The sequence below is a fragment of the Cucurbita maxima genome, unplaced genomic scaffold (genome assembly GCF_002738345.1).
Source record: "Cucurbita maxima cultivar Rimu unplaced genomic scaffold, Cmax_1.0 Cma_Scf00038, whole genome shotgun sequence".
NCBI classification, from domain to species: domain Eukaryota; kingdom Viridiplantae; phylum Streptophyta; class Magnoliopsida; order Cucurbitales; family Cucurbitaceae; genus Cucurbita; species Cucurbita maxima.
The window spans coordinates 227,631-249,266 of NW_019272054.1; the positions used below are offsets into that span (position 1 = coordinate 227,631).

Here is a 21,636-nt window from a genome sequence, read left to right on the forward strand (position 1 = left end):
TTGTCACTTGCAAAACCCACCAATAAATGTCATTGAATCAACAACTACTCTTCCATGCCATTTGCTACAAACCATCCTCAAATCATTCGATTTCAAACCTCACGATTTTAAAACACGTCTACTAGTGAGACATTTCCACATTCATATAAGAAATACTTTGTTCCTGATCTCAAAGTTCTGTTCTAGTACTCAAATGCACGTTTATCCAAGAAACAAGACCTCCTTCATTTAAGAAAGCTACACCTTATGGTCTAGAATTATGACATCGCACACATTGTCTTCTTTGAACTTTCCCTTTCAAGATTCCCCTCAAGATTTTTAAAACGCATCAGCTAGGAAGAGATTTCCACACAATTATAAAAAATGTTATGTGGGATCTCACAATCCACCTTTCTTTGGGGCCCAACATCCTCGTTGGCACTTGTTCCACTCTCCAACCGTTATGGGATCTCACATCATGACTCAACTCCAAGCCTCGACCATTAGAAAAGCTTACTCTTCGCTTTTGATTGGTGTCAGCTTTGGCGGTTAGATCACTTGTTTTTTGAGGAGTAAATGTAAATATGAGAGTGAAAATTTGAAGAGTAGAGAAGGGTCAAAGAAGGGGGAGAGAGTGTGACAGGTGGTCTTACAGTCAAACAAAGCACTGTCTTCAATGGAGGGTAAAGCTGGGAGTACAATGGCCTATATCCATCTCTCTCTCTCTATCTCTCTGAAAAACAACAGTCTTCAAATTATTGTCCTCTCGCTCTGCTACTCGGGTTCATCGAGAGGTACCCGAGTTAAAAATGATGTGGAGTTCAACGACATTAAGACATGGGTTATAAAGCAAAATTGAGTAGGAAGGAAGAGAATATATACCAAGTTGTTAGGGTCTCCAATCCAAGGCTTCCCTTTATGTTTGGTAGGTCAGGTTGATATCGTAGCTTAACATTTAAGCCCACAGCTGTGTCTCTAAAAAGAAACAACAGTAATATTGATAGGTTAAATATCTGAGTAAGCTGTCCCAACCTCAACCCACGTGAACTGTCCCCCGTCAGATGCTGCTGCAGTTTTGTGCTTAGTTTCCCTAATTACTTCCTTTTATCTCTCCCTCGCTTTCACCTGCCATTGCATCCACACGCCCTATGCCATCCTATCATTCCTATCCACTCACTCCCAAACTCCCCTCCCCTCTCTCTCTCTCATGCCCCCATCTCGTTTTTACTTGTTAATTATTGAGAATAGACGCGAATATGTTTTCAAAATCCCAGTGACCCAATTGGGTTTGTGAGATCACACATCGGTTGAAGAGGGGAACGAAACACTTTTTATACAGGTGTAGAAACTTAGTTTGTGAGATCTCACATTGGCTGAAAAGGGGAACGAAACACTTCTTATAAGGTTGTAAAAACCTGATCGGTTGAAGAGAGGAACGAAACACTTCTTATAAGGGTGTAGAAACCTAGTTTGTGAGATCCCACATTGGTTGGAGAGGGGAACAAAACACTTCTTGTAAGGATGTAAAAACCTAGTTTGTGAAATCCCACGTTGATTGAAGAGGGGAATGAAACAAATGAAACATTCCTTATAAGGGTGTGGAAACTTGGTTTATTCCTTATAAGGGTGTGAACTCTTGAAAAGAGGAATAAAACATTCCTTATATGAAAACTTGGTTAGATCCCACATCGATTGAAAAGAGGAATAAAACATTCCTTATATGGGTGTGAGGTTGACAACTATAAGTAATGAGCCAAAACGACCCATATTTACCTACCGTGTACTTAGCATCTCCCCAACACTATCATAAAATAGCTTTCTCTTTCCCAAAAGTGGTCTCATTCATTATTTTGAAGGTAGATAATGATAGGTTAACAACCTCCATGTTTCTACTATTTCAATACGTTTAAATATTCACAAATCCTTCTCTATCTCTATCTACACCTCTTCTTTTCATTTTCATGATGAAGCAAGACATGTTTGGTTTAGATCATGTAAACCCCATCTCAATGGATCAAGAACATGAGGAGAACTCCTCCTATCTACATTTCCCACATCCTTTTCTCGACGACGACCTATTTTTGACTCACTTGTTATCCCAACAACAACAACTCGTCAGTGGCGGAGATTGTTGGAAAGATCAAGAACAAGAACAGGAAAAAGAAGACGATGTAGGACATGATCATAAGCAAAATTCAGAGAAGAAAGGTAGAAGAAGCTTGGAGGTGAAGAAGAAGAAGAAGAAATGTAATAGTAATAGGAAAAATGGAAGCTCCACCACAAAGAGAACAGTGAAGAAGGACAGACACAGTAAGATCTGCACAGCACAGGGCCCAAGAGACCGTAGAATGAGGCTGTCCCTTCAAATTGCAAGGAAATTCTTCGACCTTCAAGACATGCTAGGCTTTGACAAAGCTAGCAAAACCATAGAGTGGCTTCTCTCACACTCAAATTCCGCCATCAAGGCTCTCAAAAACAACAACAACAACAGCGGGGTTAGCCACGGCAGCGCGTGCTCCGGGTCGAGTGAGGTTGTGTCAAAACAAGACGCTGGTGGTTCCATTGGCACTCCCAAACACAAAAAGGGCAGGCAATTACAAACAATTGGTAGAGAGTCAAGGGCTAGGGCAAGAGCTAGGGCAAGGGAAAGAACAATGTTGAAGAAATCTCCACAACCCATTTCCATTTCTCAACATTATTTGAACTCAGATGAGACCCATTTGGAAGATTGCCCAAAAGTTTTTGCCTTTTCTGATGATCTCTCATCAATCCACACCTTTTTCTCAGGTAATATCACCACTTTCTTGCCCTAATTCCTTTTTCTCATTCCACATTACTCAAATTACCCTAATTATTCATCAATTCCTCTATACAAACAAAAACCCTAATTCTTCTTCTTCTTCTTCTTCTTCTTCTTCCTTTATGCTCTTCCCCCTCAAAATCTTGTTTAATTTATATAATAACCCAAACATTATCCAATTGGGTTTCTGCAATTTTAATTTATATAGCAACCCCTAAGGTTTCGTTTCATAATCATTTAGGTATGTGCGGTGATACTTTTGTTTCTCGTGTCCTGTTCTTTAAATTCATACTTGTTTTCCTTATTTTCTTACTATTATTTTTATCTTTGCTAAGAATATTTGTGACCATGATAATAGAAAATTGATAGCAAAACAAAGAAACTTACGGGTGAAAATAGTGTTTATAAGCGGAAATTTAGTTTTTATTAAACGGGTATTTAGATTATCTAATGGTTATCAAACAGGTCATTAGCTTTTAGATTTTAGTTCTTGAAAATAATACTTGTTTTTCAATAATTTCTCAATTTTTTTTAGTTTTTAAAACAACTCGTAGATGTCTTGCAATGTCTTGATTGAATCTTTACGGGTCAAAGTGAATATAGTTCAGTAATTGACATATAGCTCTTTCTTTATGTCCCTGAAATTTAAAAAATATAAAAGGAAACAAAAGAAAATTTAGCCAATTTCTGAAATTCAAATGATGGCTCAACTCTTATTAGATTGAATTCATTCCTATTTTAGATCCTATTTAGCCCACCTTTTTATCCTATACAAATGGTTGCTCTTACTATTCACTCAAAAGTGAAAGCAAATTACCTAAAAATCTAACCCCAAATCATAGAGGTACTATTGTCTCATTTTTTTTAATATTCACAGACTAAAAAATGTTTCGTTCCCCTCTACAATAAACATATTCACTCCCTTGAGGGCCCAAAAAAAAGCATCGACTAATGAGAGGGTTTTCATACTCTTATAAAAAACTACTTAGGTTTACCTAAAAAACGCGTCTCTGCGTCTCTACTAGGAAGAAGTTTCCACACTCTTATAAAGAATACTTAAGTTTCCACTTAGGTTTGCCCAAAACACGTGTCTACTAGGGAGATGTTTCCACATCCTTATAGAGAATACTTAGGTTTCCACTTAGGTTTACCTAGAAAACGCGTCTACTAGGGAAAGAGTGAGAGGTTCCACCCTTATAATGAATGTTTCGTTCCCCTTTCCAACCAATGTGAGATCTCACAATCCACTCCTTGGGGGCCTAGCGTTCTTGTTGACACTAATCTGATACCATTTGTAATAGCCAAAGTTCACTGCTAGCAGATATTGTCCACTTTGGTTGGTTACGTAGCATCGTTAACCTCATAATTTGAAAACACGTCTACTAGGGAGAGGCTTCTACACCCTTATAAAAAAAATGTTTCATTCCTCTTTCCAACTAATATGAGATCTCACACTAACAAACTTCAAAAGATCATAATTAGTCCAACACTAAAAAGTTGGAGATTTGAATCACGACACACAACCGAGGTGCACTAAGTTAAGTTAAAGATGGAGGGTTAGGGGTTTTTGAAGATGCAGAGTGTTCACAGGTCTGTCAAAGTCAAATAGTGGGAACATCTTACGCCACTATGATATCAAAGTCATGGTGTGCAGCGTAGCCCTGCTGAGCTCTAGGGCTCCCTCCTCTTCCTTTTTTAACTCTCTTTCCCCAACCCATTTTATTCCTTTTCATGCACCTAAATCTGTGCCTACATAATCTTTTACATCAAAACTTTACCTCAATGGTTGGTGTCGAAGACGTATTATTGGGAGGAGCAGTCTCACATCAGCTAATTAAGGGGAAACTAAAAGCAAAGTCATGAGAGCTTATGCTCAAAGTAGTATTCAACCCGTCATACTACATGAGAATCTTCCTAGGTTTGAAGCTAGATTGGAAGGCTCTTAGATTGGAAGGCTTGTTTGGTTCGCCCCTCGCCGATGCATTCTGTTAGGCTATGGATTATAGAAACAAATGTAATTGAATGAGACAGCAGGTGGGTTACACGTTCTACTATGCCGAGATGTGAGTTGCAGGGGTGGACAATATCTTACCACCGTAGAGGTTCATGATACCTAAAATATTATCAAAATCATGCCCTTAACTTCGCTTTGTCAATAAAGTCCCTCAAATGTCGTACAAAGAAGTTGTGAGTCTCGAAGGAGTCAGAGTAACTCAAGTGTCGAACAATGGGTGTACTTTGTTAAACGGGAGGAGTGTTGAGGACTATTGGAACGCCATCTTCATAAATATGAAGCCTTCTGGAGAAACCCTAAAGCCATGAGAGCTTATACTCAAAGAGGATAACATCGTACCATCGTATCCACAAACAACAAACAACATGTTATGTTGTTACACACCCTTGTTCCTTAAACTTTGCAATTACTTTAACCAAACGAGAACATGGGAAGAGAACAAAAGTTGTTTGTTTTGCATTTCACATAGAGAATATAAAAAAGTAGAAATGGTTCAAGTGTTGATCGAGTCTGTCTCTTGTGTGGAAGCCTTTCTTATCACCAAATGCATTTGATCAAATCAACACAATCGCTTTGCATTTTGCTATTAGGTTCTAACACGTTCATTGCTACCAAAAAGCATTGCATACACGTTTACACAACTTAACATCTAATCCTATTAAAGAGATGCCTCAAAACAAGCCTAAAAACTTTTTATCTCTTCCTCTTAAACCTTAGGGTTGGTGAAATGTTTTGGTATCATCTCTTCAACCATTTAGTAGAGATGTTTCCGAGCACCGAAACTTTTCTCATTTCCATCCCCGCATAATATAATCGTAATAGTCCAATTCCACCACTAGTAAATATTGTCTGTTTTGACCCGTTACGTATCACCATCAACCTTACAGTTTTAAAACGCGTCTGATAGGAAGAGATTTTCATACCCTTGTAAGGAATGTTTCGTTCTCCTCTCCAATCGATATGAGATCTCACAATCCACCCTCTTGTGGACTCAGCGTCCTTGCTGGCACACCGCCTGGTGTCTGGCTCTAATATCATTTGTAACATTCTGAGGCCACCGTGTTAGAAATCACGAACCTCCACAATGGCATGATATTGTCTACTTTGAGCATAAGCTCTCATGGTTTTGCTTTGTGCTTACCCAAAAGGCCGCATACCAATGGAGATAGTAACCTCACTTATAAACCCATAATCTTCCACTAAATTAGCCAATGTGCGACTCTTTCCCAACAATCCTCAACACACCGCTAGCAGATATTGTCCGCTTTAACCCATTACCTATTGCCGTCAGCCTCACGATTTTAAAACGCGTCTACTATGGGAGAGGGTTTAGCCCTACTTCGACCAATATCTTGCACCATCGAGTGACTAACTTTGATACCATTTGTAACAGCTCAAGTCCACCGCTAGCAAATATTGTCCACTTTGGCCCATTACATATCACCGTCAACCTCACAATTTTAAAACGTCGGAAGTCAAGATAAATCTCTCTCCCTTTACTCCTCATTCGTAGTCGTGTTTGTAGCGAATCTCCACAAGGTGTGGTTGTAGGAGTTAAATGACAAGTCTATGACATAAGAACATTTTATAGGTTGGAATATTTTGAGAAGCATATGAATGTTTTGTTCAAAGGTTATTGGTTTAAACCTAGGAGTGTTTGTGGCATAAATGTCTGAGCCACCACCAACTTTTGTAGGACCTCAAACCGTGTGGAAGGGTAGTTTTACTTTTGTTTCCCCAAATCGTCAGAAAAAGCAAATTCCATAAAATCTGTTTGAACAGAATAAAATCTTGGATGGTGGATTTTAATCATAGATCCTGCTCGCATATGTACGCAAATCAAAAGGGGGCCATGTTCTTTAACCTTCTGTGCTGCCTTTTCATTCATAATATGTCCAACATTAATCTGTTCTTCATTTTTATGTTATGGTCATGCTACAACGTTGTTATGTTCAACTACTTAATGGTGTTCTTCTTAGATGCCAACAACTCCTTCTTGCTGCAACTCTGCTACTTGTCGTGTTGGGTTATTGCATTCTTATTGCAGTAGGATAATGATTATGCGGGACTTGTTATCGTCTAGCGAATATGAGAAATTCGGAGTTTGCGGACAACGTCGACGTATAATCAAGCCTCGAGTCACGTTTGGGAGAAATGTATTAGAAAATGTGAGCGAAGAAATACATTCAAAATAATTTGAAAGAAAGTGATGTTATAAACTAAAAGCAATTAAGCAACAACAACGGTTTGATAGACTTTAACCTGGGTAGGAAGAAGTGAGAAATAGTCATATCCATTGTAGTACATTTTGAAACATTTTAGTTCTAGTGGGTATAGACATGATTTTGGGAACAGGTTATATACATTCCATATTGACACAACATGAAATAGTAAATGCTAATCTAAGATGAAAACATGTAAAAGGGGTTTGGAACGAGCATGCGACCATGGACAACATGTCTTGGACAAGTAGGATCGAGACATCTGACATGTAGCTATCGGCAACATGACTTGGACAAGTATGACGAGACATCCGACATATGACCATAGGCAACACGACTTGGATAAGTATGACAGAGATATCCGACATGTGGCCACAGACAACACGACTTAGACAAGTATAACAGAGACATCTGACATGTGGCCATAGGCAACAAGACTTGGACAAGTATGACAAAGACAACCGACATGTGGCCATAAGCAACACGACTTGGAGAAATATGATAGAGACATCCGACATGTGGCCATAGGCAACACGACTTAGATAAGTATGATTGAGAAATCCGACATGTGGTCATAGGCAACACGACTTGGACAAGTATGACAGAGACATCCGACATGTGGCCATAGATAATACGCATTGGACAAACATGTCAATGGATGGATTGGAATGGACTTAATAATTGGGCTTAATAATATATGGGAAATTAAAGTGGTATTGGGCTTAGTAATTGGGCCCAAAAATTGAAAGCAGAAAACCACATTTCTTCCCTCCGCCGTCCGCCCCATCAGCTTTTTACGCATTTCCCTCTCATTCCAATTCCGGATGCAAACAACAATGCTCTCCGTTTCCACTTTCTTCCATCTCATTCTTCTCCTCTTCTCTCTCGCCGATCTCCTCAACGCCGCCGCCGCCGCCGACTACCTGAAGCTCCCATTGCTCCACAAGAACCCCTTCTCCTCCCCTTCCCAAGCCCTCTCCTCCGACACCCACCGCCTCTCCCTCCTCTTCTCTGCCCTCCGCCGCCGCCCTAACCCCACTCTCAAATCCCCTCTCATCTCCGGCGCCTCCACCGGCTCCGGCCAGTACTTCGTCGACCTCCGCATTGGCACTCCTCCCCAGAGCCTCCTCCTCGTCGCCGATACTGGCAGCGACCTCGTCTGGGTCAAATGCTCCGCCTGCCGCAACTGCTCCCACCACCCTCCCTCCTCTGCCTTCCTCCCCCGTCACTCCTCCTCCTTCTCCCCTTTTCATTGCTTCGACCCCCACTGCCGCCTCCTCCCCCACGCTCCTCCCCACCTCTGTAACCACACGCGCCTCCACTCCCCCTGCCGCTTCCTCTACACTTACGCCGACGGCTCCACCTCCTCCGGCTTCTTCTCCAAGGAAACCACGACGTTGAAGACCCTCTCTGGCTCCGAGACCCGTCTTAAAGATCTGTCGTTCGGGTGTGGCTTTCGGATCTCGGGTCCGAGCGTTTCGGGCGCCCAATTTAATGGAGCACGTGGTGTCATGGGATTGGGCAGAGGTCCGATCTCCTTCTCCACTCAACTCGGCCGCCGATTTGGCAATAAATTTTCCTATTGTCTTATGGATTATACACTCTCTCCGCCGCCCACCAGCTACCTGATGATCGGCGGCGGCCTCCGTAGCCTCCCCGTGACCAATGCCACAAAAATCAGCTACACCCCATTGCTGATTAACCCTCTCTCACCAACATTCTACTACATTGCGGTCAAGAGCATCACCGTCGACGGCGTGAAATTACCCATCAACCCGACCGTGTGGGCCATCGACGAGCAAGGAAACGGCGGGACTGTGGTAGATTCGGGAACGACGCTGACGTATCTGGCAGAGGAGGCGTACAAGGAGGTGCTGAAGGCGGTGAGACAGCGAGTGAAGCTACCGGCTGCAGCCGAGTTGACTCCGGGATTCGATCTGTGCGTGAACGTATCAAAGGAGTCGCAACGGCCGAGTCTACCACGAGTGAGATTCCGGGTGGGGAATGGTGCAGTGTTTGCGCCGCCGGCGAGGAACTACTTTCTGGAGACGGTGGAGGGGGTGATGTGCTTGGCGATCCGAGCGGTGGAGGGCGGAAATGGGTTTTCGGTGATTGGGAATCTGATGCAACAAGGATTCCTGCTGGAGTTCGACAAGGAGGCGTCGAGGCTGGGTTTCTCAAGGCGGGGCTGCGGGCTTCCTTGAACCTTCGTTCGTTGTTTGGTTCGTTTTTTCACGACTCGACTCGACTCACTGAGTTGGGAACTCGTGACCCATTTTGGATTTGCCAAAGTTATTATTAACAATAATAAGGTACTTCTGCATTCCTGTACACAAAAACATATTCCATTTTTAATTTATTTGTCTACTCCTATCACCCTTTTTAATATATATATATATAATTAATTAATTAATTAAATTATTATTTAAATAAATATATATTTGTTGTGGTGTGTGACGGGGTATTATTGAGTTGTAGATGGAAAACAAAAACGTTAAGAGTATTATTGCGATGGAGATGTAAAAGCAAAAGTATGTTTTTGTTTGTATTTTTTCAAATCCAATACTTTTTGTCGAGTGGGTGCGTGAAATGGCTCAACCCTACCGCTAGCAAATGTTATCTGCTTTGACCCATTACGTATTGTCCTTAGTCTCACGATTTTAATCACACCACATCAGGGTTCTTGAAGTTTTTTTTATTCCAAGGACTTTTTTCTTCAAAGAGCCTTCTTTTGGGAGGTTTCATCTCATGAACCTTGAAAATAGAGAACTCTCTAGTAAGTCTTTTGGAGTTACTGTAGACTTCGTTCGGCCCAATTAGTCGAAATTGGGCCGAATTATTTAACGAGTCTAAATATCATGACTTAATTTGAATAAGTTAGCTTATTGATCGTTTCATTTTGTTGAAGACTTGCGACATTGTTGGATTTTCTCGTTTTACTATGCATGGCCAATTTGTAATTGGTCCCCCCTTTTTTCGAGATTATCAATTATATCATTTGCATTCCCTATCGACTATGTTACAATAACCCTTAAAAATCTTTAGATCGTTACTTAACATACATTACATGCTCTTTCATTTCAACATGTTTTGTTCTCACCACAGATGACATGTTTAATCATGATTGAGCCACTGAAAAAAAAATGTAATTTATTAATATATGTCGGTAACTTTCATTTCCTCTAAGTGTTTTTTAGTCCGTCTATCTTCAAGATTACTCTCATTCGTACACGATATCATTCATTTATGTTCAGTTCAGTGTCACATATTTTATGTTAATAATTGAAAATAAAATTATCCCATTAAATGTAAGAGGGTTTTCAATTAATGGGTTTTGTAGAAGACATTCTCTCTCGTCACATCAAATCATGGTATGGATATTCCAAGTCTTTGTCTTCTCAGGGAGAGTCTACATTGGTTACCCTTCTTATCTCATCCAATTTTACACTTCACTTGATGAACATAAAAATCATGTACAAACATTGAAGTAGGAAGAATGTGAAAGAGCATAGGATATTGGAAGCATGATATTAAAGCCAGAAATAAATGGTATCAATTCTTATACAATGAGTAGCCATAGCCGTCGAGAGTTTAAAGTTTGAATATCTTGAAACGGATACCAAAAGTTTCCCCCACAAACATGTGGACAACAGCGTCCTTCAAATGTATCCAATTAAATTGCTGCCCACTCGCATTTATTGTTAATACTATGTACCCAAACACAAATACATAATAAATAAGAGGAAGATGAAGAAAACCCATAACCCACTTCCCATATTCTCTTAAATATCTTTCCCCACGTCGGTTGGGAAGCGGTTTCCGCACCCTTATAACAAATGCTTTCTTCCTCTCTTCAAGTGGACAATATTTGCTAGCGGTGAGCTTGAGCTGTTATAGATACTGGGCAGTGTGTTAATGAAGACGTTGGTTCCCACGAGGAGTGGATTGTGAGATCCCATATCAGTTAGAGAGAACGAAATATTCCTTCTAAGAGGGTGGAGACCTCTCCCTAACAGACGAGTTTAAAACCGTGAGGCTGATAGTGATACATAAGAAGCCAAAACGGACAATACCTACTCCTGGTGGGTGGGAAAAGAGTGGATGAAGGAGAGAAAGGGTATGAAAAGGCAAAGTGTATAGTTGGGGATGGGGCCATGAGTGTGTGTTTGTACTAAAACACTGCTACTTTATTAATGGATGGTGGTGGGTTCTTGCTTCTTGTAGTCACTGATTACGTTAAAATCATACATTTTGATCCAAAAAATGAGTCATATCAGTTCACTGCCACCATTCCCCACCACCCCAAACCAAACCAACCTTCACACAACAAGCCCTTCCTCTTCTCTCCACTCTTTTCCTCTCACCTTCCCTTCTCTCTCTCTCCACTAATTTCTTCTGTCCTATATGTCTTTTAGGAGACCATCCATGTTCTTCTTTTATACCAATGCACATATTGTCCTTACGTGAGAGATACACAGAAACAAAGCTAAAATCAATGATAGAGTGAACAACTTATCTGGGAAACAACGTTCAACTCGTCGACGGTGGACGTAGTAATCGTGAACATTCTATAACGATGGAGAGACCAGCTAATAATACTTTTCACTGGGTCAACCACTAATCTTAAACCAATAATTCAACAACATTAATCTCTGCTACATGAACTTAAGATGCAAAAAGATCTATTCATATATACGTCTACATGACAGACAATTTCAATAATATCAGAGGGAAACCTGCTACCAAGTCATATCAGAACTCCCAACTCAGTAATTAAAGTAGAGAATGAAACCTAGTAGTGCCATGAGACAAACGTTGCCAAATTTCAACGTCCCCGACAAAGTTGGTCCTCCCGAACTATATCGATGTTGCCTGACACAGAAACAAAAGAATCGAGAATAAGAACGAAATCGAGGGGAAGTATAGTGCAAAATGCAGGATGGTTTGGGGCTGAAGTTTTGAAGTTGCTTACGTCTGTAGGCTCTGAAGGGCACCACAATATAGAACATTTGGAGGGGGAGGCATTTCGGTTTCCCCATTTTCCTCAGGATTGATGATTTTCATGTATGTTTCTTGGCCCAAATACCATCTATCCAGATTTTCTGTTCTTATGTTCCATGTTCCAACGTTATCAAGTGAAACGAGGATTGCAGTCCAAGCCCCTGGATAAACCTACAAGTACGACGCCACGGATACAAATGACTAATTATAAGAAACAAAATCAACACTACTGCTACATGGCATCCCGATATTCAACGGTCGACTAGGTTGACTAAACAAACAACTTAAGCAGATTTCTCAGACATGGTGTAATAAGCATGGTAAGCATTTAGTAGTTCTTATACTTGGTCATTCATGATACATTGTTACTTGCACTTACCATTGTGTCATTTCATTGAAATGGCACGATACTACTGAGATGCTTAGGTCAAGAGAAACGGACATATCAAGACAAGAATATGTTGAAGATTGTTGGGAGAGGAGTCCTACATTGGCTAATAATGGGGTTGGTCATAGGTTTATAAGTAAAGAACACTATCTCCACTGGTATGAGGCCTTTTAGGGTAACCAAAAGCAAAACCATGAGAGTTTATGCTCAAAGTGAACAATATCATATCATTGTGGAGAGTTGTGGTTCCTAACATGGTATCAGAGTCATACCTTTACTTACTCATGTCAATAGAATCCTCAAAATGTCGAACAAAGAAATTGTGAGCCTCAAAGGTGTAGTCAAAAGTGACTCGAGTGTCGAACAAAGGGTGTACTTTGTTCGAAGGCTCTAGAGAAAGGAGTCGAGCCTCAATTAAGGGGAGGTTGTTCGAGGGCTACATAGGACTCAAGGGAGGCTCTGTGGTGAACTTTGTTCAAGGGGAGGATTGTTGGGAGAGAAGTCCCACATTGGCTAACCAAGGGTTGGTTGGTCATGGGTTTATAAGTAACGAACACTATCTCCATTCGTATGAGACCTTTTGGAGAAACAAAAAGCAAAGTCACGAGAGCTTATACTCAAAGTGGATAATATCAACAATCCTCAACAACATAAGATTTGTGATTGTGGCTTCAATAACATCCTTTAATTAGCACACGCGAAGAAAAAACCCGAACCGACCTGTATTGTACAGCGGCTGATTGCATCCCACTTATTGTAGGAACCTCTTTTATCTTCTGACCAATCACCATAACCCATCCTGAGATGAAGAATCATTTAGTTAAATAATGATAATAAATTGAAAATCAAAAGACCAAAACATGAATAGAAATGTGACTCACCCTGTAACAAAGAAGGAATAACCATTCACGTGAAAGCTCTGCACTGTAATATCATTGTTCTGAAATATGACCTCAATAAACCCTTTATATGTAGCATTAAGAACAGATCTATCAGCATGTGGCGTCCGGTTAAATGGTCTATCAGGAAAATCAAGTTTGTAAGCTCCCTTGACACTATTCTGGTCAGCAAGCCTGATGGGCATATCGGGATTGACAAATGAGATACCGTTGAGGGTTGCTCTAGGTGACCCGCTTATCGTCACCAATGGTGCACTCTTCAATACAAATGTTTTTGTTACGCTAATTTGACCATAGTGGAACGATCCCTGAGGATTAGGACGAGCTCCACTTGCTGTTACATTTTGCCTAACATAGCCAATTCAGTATCCAATGTCACATATCCTTAGCTAAAAACATGTTGAACTCGTAATCTACGCTCTAGCAAAGCTTTTAATGCTCATCAGTAACTCGTCTATAGGATATCAAATTTGGAGCGAGTTAATAACATACCTTACACTCCTTGCTTGGTTCATGGATCTCTCTTTGTCATAAATGTCGTTAGGTGGGTCAGGAAGCGGACCAGTTGCTGGTCCTTTAGAATTAGAATAGTGCAAGATGGCAACACCCGTGACCCTTTCCCAAGTAGATCCATTCACAAACCTAGCACTTGCAACAATGTAGTAATCGGTGCTAGCATTCTGATCCATCGTAACTAAGAATGAATAGGACTGCCCGACATGAATATCGAAATCTGTGAAATTCTGTTGAACCGTGTAATGCCCATCGGTTTCTACGAGAAGCATATTATGATTCTGGATTCTAAAGTTCAAACTAGTTGAAATACCAACATGATGCACACGAAGTCGGTACGTTTTTCCTGCATCACATAATGTCAACATCAATTTAAGATCCTGGCAGTTGAAGACTACCATTCTGGAGAACACACATGCAACGAAAGCCTGCAGTGCTTCTAATATAAGGACACTGCTTCATATGAAAAAGAGAGTTTCTTCTAACAGTCATTGTCTTGTGAATAATCTGACAGAGAGAGCTATCCAAGGTGATTGTGAAAATGATGTGTAGTCAAATTTCCATAACAATGTAAGAAGGGAAAAATTATCTAAGTAGGAGAGTAGTATAACAGCCTAAGTCCACCACTAGAAGATATTGTTCTCTTTGGGCTTTTCCTTTCAGACATCCCCTCAAGGTTTTTAAAATGTGTCTGCTAGGGAGAGGTTTCCACATCCTTATAAGGAATGTTTCGTTTCCCTCTCCAACCGATGTGGGATCTCACAATCCACCCCCCTTGGGGGCTCAGCGTCCTCGCTGACACACCGCCTGGAACCGGGCTCTCCATCCAATGTGGGATCTCACAATCCACCCCTCTTGGGGGCCCAGCGTCCTCACTAACACACCGTCAAGAACCTGGCTCTAATATCATTTGTAACAGCCCAAACCCACTGCTAGTAGATATTGTCTTCTTTGGGTTTTCCCTTTCGGCTTCCCTTTAAGGTTTTTAAAACGCGTCTACTAGGGAGAGGTTTCCACACTCTTATAAAAAATGCTTCGTTTTCCTCTTCAACTAATGTGAGATCTCACAAGTAGAATCACAGGAACTACAATAATACGATAACTTATAAAGAACATTACCAGGGTGTACTGGAACAGATTCGTACTCAATCCCCGCAGGAACGAGAGTTGAATTGTACTGATAAGGCCCTTTTCCATTGATAAGAACTCCATCAGGTATTCCAAGATCCTTTCCAGCATCAAGTGTAGCCTTTAGTGCCTGAGAGAAACCAGTATTAAACTGCTAGCTATTTCTCTTTCATTCACACGAAAACACCAAAATCGAGCTCAATACCGACCGTATGATTCTGTGTGTACCAATCACCAATGAGAAGTATAATGTCCCCATCTGGTTGTGCAAAAGGAATGGGGATTATTTCTCTGTTATTGAGAATAAAAGGACCAAAACCACCAGATGCCCTCTGAAAGTTCAAAGATGGAAAATAAAAGAAGCTCCCAATTTGATCCTTCACTTGAAACTGGTAAGTCCAATTCCACCTTGGAGGAATAGGACAGTTTGTGCCAAGGAGACCATCCTGCCACGAATTACGTCGCATTTGAATTCCAGGCCTGTCACAACAAGGCGTCTCCAATCACGCTTAAACACCAAAACTCATTGCTATGGACAAACACGAAAACTCATTGCTATGGACAAACACACATACAAAACAATGTTGTTATCACAAGCAACCTACCAAGTGAGAAGAAGATCTTCATCCAAATCGTTCCAAACGTTAACTACAACATTGTTATTCGTCGTGGCATTGATGAACGGACCAGGAAACTTCCCATTAACAGCAATAACCTACAATAAGAACTTATTAACAAACTCAGCTAACTCACTCAAAACTTTACTTGTAATAGTAACTGTGCATCTCCAAAGCTCAAATCTCTAATAAAGTGACAGTTTGGTGAAAAGGGTCATTGTAAGTTGGGGCAATTAGATAGAAGTAGAGAAGAACTCAACTAAAAGTCACCAGCATAAAGAACAAATAGAGGCGTCTTAAAGCTATCATGTGAGAAACGTGTATCTGTTTTCTCCAGCATTATTCTCCTTTAATTAAACCAAACTTTCTGAGATCAGTTCAAATTCACTAAGAAATCTACAAAAGGAAGTTCACTAAAACCATCTTTGGAGATAACATAAAGCTTGAAGATCACTAAAAAGGAACCCCCAAGTCGAGAAAATGATGAGCAAATCCACAAGTCAACCCAGAAAGTGATATCAGAAGCACCAAAACCAAAATCTGGGACAAATCTATCCACCAAAAGAGTACCCACAAGAGGAGAAACAGATAGAGAAGTAATGAAATCCAAATCGAAAGCAGAAACAAACCCAAGAGTGCAATAAACAATGAGACAGAAACAAACCCGTTGAGGAACGCCGAGCGGAGAAGCAGTAATGTATGAGATTCTAAAGTCATAAAAAACATAAGGGTCGCCTGCAAAGCTAAAGCTGGGGAAAATAGCAACGGAAATGAGACAGAACAGAGACGCAGTGAGAGACATTGAAGAAGCCATTGTATCCTTCCTTGCGCTTCTTGCTGCAACTTCACTAAACCCAAAGCTTTTTTAATTTATGAGGAGTTTTACGAAGGTTTGCATGACACTAAGCTCACAGAGAAACAAAATACACCGAGACTTAGAGGGTCTGTGTAGTGCTGAAACTTCTTCTTCAGTAAGCAAATTGAATTTGTGAGCTGCGAGAATAGGAAAAGCTGAGGGGCAAAGTTGCAAATACTGATTAATTCAGCGTACCAGCCAGGGGAAGTAGAGTGCATAGTATATAGCTAAAACGAGTCCAAACACATCATTATGGGCTATCCATTTCACCCATGAGCTTGAGAATATAGGCTAAAGAGTACCCACGAGTTTCCACAAATCTAAACATAATGGGCTATTATTTCGGTTGTTTATTTAGATTCTCACATTCACATTTAATGATTTAAAATATTAAATATGAGCAAATTATGAGATTGTGTTAGCTTGCCTAGATTATTACGTGTTTGAGTTGCATGTCATGGCTCAAACCTACTGCTAGCCAATATTATTTTCTTGGAGATTTTTTTTTTGGACTTCTAAAACATAGGTTTCCACACCTTTATATAGAATATTTCGCCCTCCTCCCCAACCAATATGGGATCTCACAATTCACTGATCCAGTGTCCTCGCTCGCACTCGTTCTCCTCTCCAATTGATATAGAATCTCACACTATATCTCGTAAGACACAAGTTTTTTACGCCACCGTCCAAAATTAGTTTAGTTTTTACTTTGTTTTTTGCTTATGCTTTAGTGAATTATAGCTAAAAAAAAGAAAAAAGAAGTTTAATAAGTAGTCCTCACTAGGCAAGATATTGTTCATTACTTCTCCATTCAAGTTGCTCATAATTTGAGAACTACAATCCAACGCCAACCCATAATTTACAAAAAGTACAGATAGATATCGAAATTGATTTCAATTGAAATCAAAGTTTTCACATTGAGCACCAGATTTCCAAAACTGTCAAAGAAAGAACAAAATGAATGGGAAGCATGAATTTGAATGAAAGCTGTGCTTTTGACAGATTGAGAACTGGCTCAATAACACAACGAACTGAATATAAATTAGCCAAAAGCTGCAACTCAAGCTATGGCTAACGCAAAGGAAAAAGTAAAATCCCAAATGATCGGCTCTGCAAAAAGCTTATTCAGCAGCTTCATCATGTAGTTGGGGTTCAAGGAAACGGACGAATGAAGGCAGAGTTGAGCTGCCATACTTTCACAGTGGCCTTCACATTCGCTGATGTCGCATTGTTGAACAGGAAAAGCTTTGCTGCTCCATATATTGCTTCTGTTGGATAAATGCGTGCTGTTATCACTCTTCTCCCACCTTGTCCAAAACTCTCCACAATTGAGTGATCAACCTGCAAATTCATGTTCCAATAAGCCAAATGCCATGTTCTTGTTCTCCAGTTCAAGTTCGAGCGCAATTCTAAAATGGTTTATATACTTTCATTACGTTCAAAATCACTCTAAAACATGCTGAAATTTCAGATCAGCAGAAATGTTTCCATAAACTAGTTTGTAAATTTCAAGTTCTTTGATTACGTGCAAATTCATGTTCCAATAAGGCAAATGACATCGACATCATCCTTTTCGGGTTCGTTTCTTAATGTTACGTTCAAAATGGTTTTTATGCATTTGTTACATTCAAAATCACTCTAAAACATGCTAATTTCCAGAAATGTTTCCAAGAACAGCTCCACTAATCATAATTAGCTAATGTTGCAAGGAAATGTATTGGCTTACCAACACTCTCATGGAGAAATTCTCATCCTCAAGAACAGGAATGCTGCTTCCATAAACTGGTTTGTAAAAATCAGTGGCCTTCGATGACCTGCAAGCAAATAACCAATTAAATACTCAGAACAAAATTGAAACATTATTCTAACACAAAAATCATTTTTAAGCTTAATTTTCCAGCTTTTCCATGGCTGACAGATTCATTGAATAAACCAAATTTGAATACCCATATCTAAAAGTTTCAAAAAGCATAACCTTTAGAGATCAAAATCCACTAACTTTCAAAAGCTTAAAAGAACGAATATTATAAACAACTTTATCAGACTTTACCAGAATTCAAGGGGATAAAGTAAATAAACTAATGGAAGAGAAAATCAAATTGGGGAAGAAATTCAAACACGAAACCGTAAGATTAAAATAATTCCATAACGCTCATTTAATAATCAATATCTATCAGAATATTGGCAAACCTTTTCTCATCGACGCAAAAGTAAGCCTCGCGACTCCCTTTACTTGAATTGGCAACATTGAAGTAAATAGGAGTAAGCTCCGAAAGCGATTGATGAGCCAGAACCAACAACCCAAATGGCCCTAAATTACTTCTCTCCACTGCACCGCCGCCACAGCCATCATCGGAGACGGAAGCCTCCTCCGACCCGAGCGCTTCAAGTTCAAACTCCGCAGATATGTCTAACTGTTCGATGAAATGCCACAACCAAATAAATCAAAGCAAATCGAACCAACAACGGAAAAATCATGAAGAAGATGAAGGATTTACTTGTGTAGCAGTGCCGACATCGAGTTGGACGAGGGAGCCAGGTTCGAGAAGGACGCCAGTAAATTCAGTGCTCCCCAGTCTCAAGCTCTCCACCTCTTCCACAGGCCATTGGATTATATTGCTGCCCGTCTTCTTGTCGAACACCACCGTCCTCGGAACAGTCTAGAACAATAATTTTTAAAATTAAAAAAAAAAAAAAAAAAAGCGATTGCCATATGGCGCCATTTAGTTGGGCCACGTGGAGAAAGTTAAAAATGGTAGCCAGCTGAGCTAGTAGCGAAATATTACCTGGACAGAGGCCCAGCCTTTTGCCAAGTCATTAGCCTCCGTGTCAGTTTCATTAATCCAACCCCACAAAATTCTCCTCTCCTTATTTTGGTCATAAAATGTCTTGGAAGCATAATACCTTCCATAATCCAATTTCAACCCGATTCCCACGTCCTCTTCCGGGTTATCGGGTACCCATGTATCATTATTCCCAAAATACGTCCCAATTGCGTAATGGTCCAATTTAGTATCATCCAAGCTTGCTTTCAGCACGTGTTTCACTCCCGCTCCATTTACCGACGTATCCAAACCCTTCGACCCATCCACCGATACCGGGTAAAAATCGACACATTCCCACATACCAGTACCCGGGACAGCATGCAAATATCTATCCAATAGCTCGTACTTGATAAAATCATCAGTAGTATAAACTAACGCAATGCCCAACGTCGTCCCGACTCGTGACCCAATAGTGATCCGCCACTTGCCGTCGGGGCCAAGCCACGCGGTAGTCGGGTCCCGGAAGTCCTTAGGGCCAATGCCAGGTGGAGGAACCAACACCGGGTTGCCCGGGAATTTGACCCAATTTAATAACAGGGGATCCGATAAGTTGGCAGGGTATGCAAGATTTTGGACCTGCACCCCATCAATGGTGTCGCCGGTGTAGAGCATTACGATCCGACCGTCAGGAAGGATTGTGGCGGATCCGGTCCAGACGCCGTTGACATCGTAGGGCTGATCAGGGACCATGGAGTAGGGGAGATATAACCAATGGATGAGATCTCGAGACACGGCGTGGCCCCAGCTTATGTTGCCCCACACCGCTGATTCTGGGTTGTATTGATAAAACAGGTGATACCAACCCTTGTGATACAGTGGACCTGCAAACACACAAATATTCTCACCACTTTTATTTTTATTTTTATTCTTGCTTTTTAAACCACGTGGAAAATAGAAACAAAACCAACATTTTTCACACAAAACAAAAAGAAAAAAAAGAAAAAAAAAAGAGAAAAGTGAAATATATTAATTAATAATTACCTTGAATCTAAGATTTTAATAATTAAAGTGGCGTGGCTGAGTTGTACTTCAATTATTATTCTTTTACATTATTTATTTTATTATCCATTCATCGAAATTAATTATTTAATTTATTTCATTAAAAAAAACCTAAATCGAGATATTCATAAGAAATTTCTATTAAAATTTAAAACTTTAACATGAATATATTAAATTATTTTCATTTATAATTTGAGATTTAAAATTAAAAAAATTATTATATTTGGAAATGAAACAAATACATCCAGAAGCCCATTCCACCGTGGTGGCAATGACGTGTACAGTTCTAGACCGAGTAATACGTGGGACCCACGTGACAAAACCAAGCCAGACTTTTACATGTTCTTGACCTTATTTAATTGGTGGATAGACAACAACTAAAAAGCATACCGTCTTTCTAAAATATTTTATTTATAAATTAGATCTTTAACCCTACTTAATAATAATATTAATATTAATATTGTCCACTTTAAACATCGAGTCTCGTGGTTAAAATCAAGAGAGAGTATTTTTTTTATTATAAACTCGCCGGTAAAACCCCTAATATTTAGGAGTTAAATTTGCTAAATCAGTGGTTAAATTACCCAAAACAATTTGATTGACTAATTACAAAATTAAAGGAAAAGGAAAGTAAAAAAGCGACGTACCATTTGGATCTGCAGCGGCGTGGAATCCGGCCAATCAAGTGCCAGCGAACACAAATTACAGTCAATTATCAGAATTTGTGTCGGAAAATGATTTTTAAAAAAATTAAGAAATAAATTGGGGGGAAATTACCGTTCATCCAATTGCCTTCCGGTTGGAAATGGAAGGCGGTTCGTTGCCAGGAGAACATCGCGTTGGTCCAGTTGAATGAACCGGCTGAACCGGCCGAATCGGAGACATATGGGTAGGATTTGGCGGAGACGCCTTCCGCCACGCCTCTGGGTAGTCTGAAAGCCGGCGGGGATGGGGTGGCTGCCGGAGATGCGGTGTGATCGGGAATCAGAGTAATGAGAGAGACGAGAAGAAGAAGAGAGACGATGGTGGCGATAGTGAGGTTGAGGGGTTTTCGGGACGGTGGGGACGGAGGTGGGTGGTCCGGCAACGCCGTGTACGGCGGCGGGTTGAGATCTGAAGCTGTATCCATTAAGGGGATTTGAAAAGAGGTGTTGTGGTGGAATTGGGAGATGTGATTTTAAAGAAGAAGGGGGAACAGTGGGTTTGTGTATCACGTGATTTGGTAAGTGTATAGAGATGTAGATGGAAAATAATTGACGAAGGGACAGCGAGGCAAATTTGTATGGTTTAGCTCCCAAAAGCAACACTACGTTCATTTCTCGTGGGACCTAAAGTTACCTTTAAAGTATCACCGATTCTAAAATGAACCAATTGTTTATCAATTGATTATATCTT

General features: G+C 40.3%; 4 protein-coding genes across 4 annotated transcripts; 2 read left to right on the forward strand and 2 right to left on the reverse strand.

Moving 5' to 3' along the window:
• Positions 1-1,988: 1,988 nt before the first annotated feature.
• On the forward strand, positions 1,989-2,792 carry LOC111468867 (transcription factor TCP12-like). Its single transcript, XM_023113999.1, has one exon. The coding sequence runs from the start codon at positions 1,989-1,991 to the stop codon at positions 2,790-2,792; it is 804 nt and encodes a 267-aa protein (XP_022969767.1).
• Positions 2,793-7,628: 4,836 nt separating this feature from the next.
• LOC111469001 (aspartyl protease family protein 2) lies at positions 7,629-9,388 on the forward strand. Its single transcript, XM_023114189.1, has one exon. It carries the CDS (start codon positions 7,840-7,842, stop codon positions 9,217-9,219), a length of 1,380 nt encoding a protein of 459 aa, XP_022969957.1. The 5' UTR covers positions 7,629-7,839; the 3' UTR covers positions 9,220-9,388.
• Positions 9,389-11,532: 2,144 nt separating this feature from the next.
• On the reverse strand, positions 11,533-16,597 carry LOC111468999 (monocopper oxidase-like protein SKS1). The gene is made up of 9 exons (XM_023114186.1): positions 16,226-16,597; positions 15,550-15,659; positions 15,154-15,424; positions 14,936-15,074; positions 13,796-14,162; positions 13,286-13,651; positions 13,125-13,203; positions 11,988-12,187; positions 11,533-11,887 (listed from the first exon to the last, which is right to left on the reverse strand). The coding sequence occupies exons 1-9, from the start codon at positions 16,373-16,375 to the stop codon at positions 11,782-11,784; spliced, it is 1,788 nt and encodes a 595-aa protein (XP_022969954.1). The 5' UTR covers positions 16,376-16,597; the 3' UTR covers positions 11,533-11,781.
• A 678-nt stretch (positions 16,598-17,275) lies between these two features.
• LOC111468998 (acid beta-fructofuranosidase 1, vacuolar-like) lies at positions 17,276-21,424 on the reverse strand. The gene is made up of 7 exons (XM_023114185.1): positions 21,019-21,424; positions 20,889-20,897; positions 19,204-20,063; positions 18,916-19,077; positions 18,608-18,831; positions 18,144-18,231; positions 17,276-17,758 (listed from the first exon to the last, which is right to left on the reverse strand). Exons 1-7 carry the CDS (start codon positions 21,368-21,370, stop codon positions 17,570-17,572), a joined length of 1,884 nt encoding a protein of 627 aa, XP_022969953.1. The 5' UTR covers positions 21,371-21,424; the 3' UTR covers positions 17,276-17,569.
• Between the last annotated feature and the right edge of the window lie 212 nt (positions 21,425-21,636).